Here is a 6000-nt window from a genome sequence, read left to right on the forward strand (position 1 = left end):
CCTCATGGCTTCGTTGTCCCAAAAACACACCCAGAAATGCAGAAACAGTGAAAATTCTAGCAAAACAAAAAAAAAATATAATAAGTTAGATATTAGGAAAAATTTATTCACTGAAAGTGTTATGAAGCACTGGAACAGGCGTCCCTGAGTATGTTCAAAAAATGTATGGATGTGGCTGACGCTCAAGGATATGCTTTACTGGTAAGCATGGTGGAGGTGCTGGTTTCACTGTTGGACTTGATGATCTTAAAGGTCTTTTTCAACCTTAACAATTCTCTGGTTCTATTAAATCATTCTTCTTAACGATTTTAGGAAAAAAACAGGGCTTTTGAGACTCTGATCTCCACACTTGCACCCGAGGAGGCACCCAAAATGATTGCTCTGTCTTCCCTTCCTCCCTGTCTCCCTGCAGGCATCGTCCGTGCCTCCAGCGTGTTCCCCATCCTAAGCACAATTTTGCTGTTGCTGGGAGGACTCTGTGTCGGAGCAGGAAGGATTTACAACAGCAAAAACAACATTATTCTCAGCGCTGGGATTCTCTTTGTGGCAGCAGGTATGTTCTGTTTAAATTGAGTTCTTAAGAAGTGCTGCTGTTTTCAGCTGGAAAAGCTCCTTGGCAGTGCTTTCCCTGGATCCCTTTCCTGGACTGAGGGTATTAACAACACCACACCAGGCAAATTTCTCAAGACAAAATTATGCTCTTGAAGCCCCACAATGAGTATATTCTATAAAAGCTTTTGGTTTTCCTGCAGAAGGAAGCGAAATTCAGTAACAAGCATGTTTTACACTATTTAAAATGTATTAAACATTAGATAAATCAGGCATCTCTTATACCTAGGGCCTTTTTTTTTTAATATGAAGGCAGAAAACATTCACCTCTGATAGGTCAGCCCGTTTTTCACACTAGAAACATCTGAGAGAGAGAATCAGCCCCATTGTTAATAGCTCTCCCTGCAGCCTGGATTAAGCATGCAGCATTTAGATGAAAATTCAGCAAGGTGGAAGAGAACTTATTTTGATCAAGGTAAACAGCCATAGCCCTAAGCTCCAAATGTATTTTTATCATTCCTCTGGATGTTAGAATCCCACTCACAATATTAGCAAGCTCTCACAAGCTGCTGCTTTTCCACTGTGGCAATGAAGAGATGGGAAAAAGTCCTGCTGAGTATTTTGGGATCCATGTGAGCACACGTGATCCATATGTTGATCTATTGGTTGTGTTTCAGGAATAAATGAGTCCTTGAGATAAATGTAAGAATAAATAAATGTAATAAAATTATCTTGCCCCAGTCTTAGAACCATTCAGGTCCAGAAAGTAACATGGCTTGAATTTTATCTCCCCAGCCACATAGACACTGATTAATGTTTTTCTTCCTCCAGGTCTAAGTAATATCATAGGGATCATTGTCTACATATCGAGCAATGCAGGTGACCCAAGTGACAAGCGAGACGAGGACAAAAAGAACCATTACAACTATGGCTGGTCTTTTTATTTTGGAGCCTTGTCTTTTATTGTGGCCGAAACCATAGGTGTTCTGGCTGTGAACATTTATATTGAGAAGAACAAAGAGCTGAGGTTTAAGACCAAGAGGGAATTCCTTAAGACTTCTTCCAGTTCTCCTTATGCCAGGATGCCAAGCTATAGGTACAGGAGGCGGAGGTCCAGATCCAGCTCCCGCTCCACGGAGCCTTCTCCGTCCAGGGACATTTCTCCAGTTGGCATGAAGATAGCAGGCACCATCCCCATGAATGAAATTTCCATGTACACCCTCTCCAGGGAGCCTTTGAAGGTCACCACGGCTGCCAGCTACAACGCAGACCAAGAAGCCAGTTTCCTGCAGGTCCACAACTTCCTCCAGAAGGAATTTAAGGAAGGACTCCACGTCAACATGGTCAACAGGAGAACGACGCCAGTTTGAAGCACCTTCCTTCCTCGTGCTTTTTGAAGAGATGCCCAAACAGAATGGATCTGTCAGGAGCAATGTTAAAATACCCTCTCACCTCTTTAATTGTGGCATGTGTTGAGGTAGCAAGTGGAGATCCTCTGGACCAACATAAAGATATTTACACGCTCGTAGCTTTTTTTGAAGCTATTTGGAGTTTGTTTATTTCCGTTCTTGGTGTCACAAGATGAAGGCAGTTCATGTTCCTGCACTTTTGTAGTATGTACACAGTCTTGGAGAAACTGCAAAGGACTGGCCACCAGTGTGTTTTAAAGGATTACAGAAAATTTGTTGTACTTTTTTTTTTTCTAATATTGAGATCCCTTAATACAAACTTGCAAATATAATTTATAACCAAGCCCAAGGATGAAAATGAGCTACTCATCAAGTGAGCCACTTTCCTTCAACACGGCGTAAGCTTTGCCTCTTTCAAAATAAAAAAAAAAAAGAAAAAAGGAAAAAAAAGAAAATATTTTTGAAGGCAACACTTTCTAAAACTGACCTGTGCCACTGAAACCGTAGAGCACCCACGTACTGAGCATTACAGACTCTCTGATGGAGTGGGAAGGGGGTCTCCCATTCCTTGGGTAAGGCATCCCTTGGAGCAACACAGGCCAAGGAGCAGAGGGTGGGTGCGTCTTGAAACGCCTAGAAAGGGAAAAAGATTAAAGTAGGTGGGACTTGAGCCTATTTGCAAGTGTCATTTCTTGCCTAACGTTTAGAAAACTTGAATTCTCATTTCGACGAGCCCTAGTGCCTGATCCAGCAAGGTGCTGAGTGCTGGCTGTCAGGAGCCCCTGGAGACTTCCCCGAGCGCGGCGGGGAGCAGGGCTGAGCCGCCGCTCCCCCGGCACCGCGCTCCTGAGTTCCTTACGCTTCACAAGTGCAACACTAACGCTACTGGAAACGGAGATCTCTGAGCAACCAGAAGAGAACGCGCCCGGACTCGCGAAACTTCCCGCAGCAACGGGAGCCGAGTGTTAACAGAGCAGATGACAACTTTGTATTTTTTAAAACAGAACAAAAAAAAAAAAAGGAAAAAAAAATCACCGTTTATGAGATATTTATTAAACTCTTTTTATTATGAATTAAGTGCCGCATGGTGCAAGGTATAGTTGCTTTTAGATGGAAATGGTTGTTCGACCTAATTTAATTTATTTTGTAATGATGCATCTACTTACGTGCAGAGAGCCCACAGCAAACTCTATGCATCACGTAAGGAGGGAACTAATTTGTACCCTTTGCTTCTGTATGTTTCTAAAACAGTCTGAAATGTTATTTTCTTTTCTTATAAATTCCTGCTTTCAGTTTTTATACTTAGGCTTGGATCTCAAAGCTCGATGGCCTGACTCAAAGGTAATTTAATTTAATAGTACTCATTCTGATTTTAGTGACGACTTGACCAAGCCATATGAGAATGAGGTGCCCGATTCCCCTCAGATGAATTAGATGCAGTGAGAGAGGAGCATCTAATTCCTGTAGATTCCTTGGAATATCCCCATCATCTTTGCCGAGAAAATCTCTGCTACAACACTAGACAAGTGGTGACAAGAAAAAAATCCATAATTTGGAAAGTTTGGGTCACTGGTAGTGGGAGATCTCAGCCAAACTGTTAAAACCTCTTTGGTCTTAATTTATCCTATGATGGCCCCAGAGCCAGAGACTCAGTGGTGGTTTGGATATGAGGCTTTCAGCTAGTGGAACCAAGTCCTCCAGGGAAATCCTGGAGAAGCTGCCTTAACATCCCAAAAAGGAAGTTGAATCCCCTCTCCCCCCAGAGAAACCCACTCAAGCCTCTCTCCTTGCAAGAACCAAGACACAATTCTCAGTTTTAAGCGAGAGTCTTCCCCTAGTCACTGTTAAGCTCTGCCTGGCCCTCGGCCTGGCACAGCCACATCTTTATTTTGGCAGGGCTGGGTTGGAGCCTTCATCCCTGCTCATTAAGAGTTTCCATTCAGGTTAAAACTCTGCTGGGATCCTTTTTTCAAACCTCTGAACTCTGAGAGCTAAAGCAAATGGAGCAATGGGAATGATTTAAAACTAGAAAATGTTGTGCTACTTTCTGTATCAACACACTATGGAGAAAGATGTTACACAAGCTTTTTAAAAAAAAATTCAAACAGAGGCAGAAAAGAAAACTTTTTTACCTACTTTTCGGCTAGGACAACATAAAAGGGTTCTAAAATTATTAAAGTTATTGATGAAAGGTTTTTTTTACAAGAATCTTTATGCTTTCAAACAATAAATTATTTCCTACTTTTTGAGACTTCGTAATATTAAAATACTTTGATTAGCTATGATAGAAGTAGAAGTTTGCAATGAACAAAAACCAACCTTCTGTCTCATTAGTGTGTCATACTAAGTGCTAATTAATTTACATCTAATTATAGTCAATGTATTTTTCAAGTGCAATTTCCCAGAACTATTTGTTTCCCACTGTGTTAAAAAACTAATAGTTAGAACTAAGTCCTCATCCGTGTTTACTGTAATTAAGAATAAAACCATTCCCTTTTCAAACCAGGAGTTAGATATAGGCTGTTTCTCTAAACTCATGTACCTTGAACTGGAAGTGGACAGTGTGAGGTTTGCTCCGCCCGTGGGTTTTGTTCTTTTAGTCGTCGTTCTCCAGTGAATGTGCTTCAAACCACCCACCTGGTTCCAGACAAAGTCCAAGGTTTTTCTTCAGCCCAGCTCACACCTGCAGAGGCACATGCAGTATTTTTGGCAGAAAAAAAGAAAGTCTTGCTGAGCGTTTGGGATGTTGCTCTTTGCCAGGGCCTCCTCCTCCAGGGCAGGGCTGGGTCCAGCAGCTCTCCAGGAGTGGTGCCCTGTTTTGGCCCAAGCTGGAGCATCTGCTCCTTCCCCAGCAGGCACCTTCAAAAAATGGAGCTGGAGTAGGGATCATGAGATGCTTATGGGGTCTGGAGAGGGAACAAAATCATGTGGACATAACAGGGACCAGAGGTTTTGTCCTGTGGAACAAGGGCTGCGACTGAAAACTCAGCAGTTAAGTTGCAGTGCAGCAAACTGTTCAACCAAAGTCAAAACAAAAAAAAATTCATTTGACAATTCCAGAAAACAAACAAACAAACAAACACAAAACACAAAAACCACAAAAAAACCTCAAAAAACTCAAAACCCCAGTCCTTTCTCATGAAAAACTTTGATTCTGACAAAACTGAAAGATTTGCAGCATTCCTGCCCATGAGCAGTCTTGCTCCATGGTTGATGTATTTGAACAGAGTTAGATTGTGATTTGAAACCACTCAGTGATAGTTTAAAAACATCATCTGTTCTTCCACATCTCTCTGGTTTCCCTGGACAGCATCGAACAAATGAGCCCCATTTCCCAGCAAGGCCTGCAGATACCATAAAACCATATCATTAACAATAATCAGTCTTTTGGTATATAACATACTGTAGCAACAGAACTAAAAAAAAAAACAACAAAAAAAATGCTATTGGATCAGATTTGATTTTCCAAGAAACAAAATTTCAGGTATACCATGAGCTCTCTCTTCTTTATTTCTCATACACAATAGGAGTAAAAGGAGAAATCACTTCAGCTGCCCAGACATCTAACAATAAACTATTTTTCTGTTTCTTTTTCTCTCTGTATGGATCACATATCCACAAGGGCTAATATATCATGTCCCTTGAGGCTACATTTCTGTCTGCAGTTCTAAAGTGTTATTTCCACTGTGCTTCAGTTCTACTGGTATAATCACAACCATGTATAATGTACTTAATCCTTACTTTTTAAATAAACCATTTTAAATGTATTTGGTTTTGTGTGGAGAAAGGTATATAGATTTTTAATTTCCAAATTCTCTGAGCTGAGATTTCAGGTTATTTTTTCACGTTTTTCACTGTTTGATTGCAGCTGGCCATGTTACTGGGTGCCAGTATTTCAGAGATAAAATTATTCTTGTGGTGCCAAAGACCACAAAATCGCCAAGATTAGCTACCTTCACAATATTTTTGGTTATTTGGTTGGATATTAAGAAAAACCTCTTCATTTCCAGCTTAAACCTGTCCCATATGGGTACACAGCACT

At 41.0% G+C, this 6000-nt stretch overlaps 1 protein-coding gene across 1 annotated transcript in view; it reads left to right on the forward strand.

Annotated features, from left to right (window-relative positions):
* CACNG4 (calcium voltage-gated channel auxiliary subunit gamma 4) overlaps window positions 1-5725 on the forward strand; it is a 43748-nt gene extending 38023 nt beyond the window's left edge. Inside the window, exons 3-4 of the mRNA XM_030287480.4 lie at window positions 413-553; window positions 1381-5725. Coding sequence (XP_030143340.1) covers window positions 413-553; window positions 1381-1919 — 680 coding nt within the window. The 3' untranslated portion in view covers window positions 1920-5725. The remainder of the gene's footprint in view (window positions 1-412; window positions 554-1380) is intronic.
* The last annotated feature ends 275 nt before the right edge of the window (window positions 5726-6000 follow it).

The sequence above is a fragment of the Taeniopygia guttata genome, chromosome 18, assembly GCF_048771995.1.
Source record: "Taeniopygia guttata chromosome 18, bTaeGut7.mat, whole genome shotgun sequence".
Classification (NCBI taxonomy): domain Eukaryota; kingdom Metazoa; phylum Chordata; class Aves; order Passeriformes; family Estrildidae; genus Taeniopygia; species Taeniopygia guttata.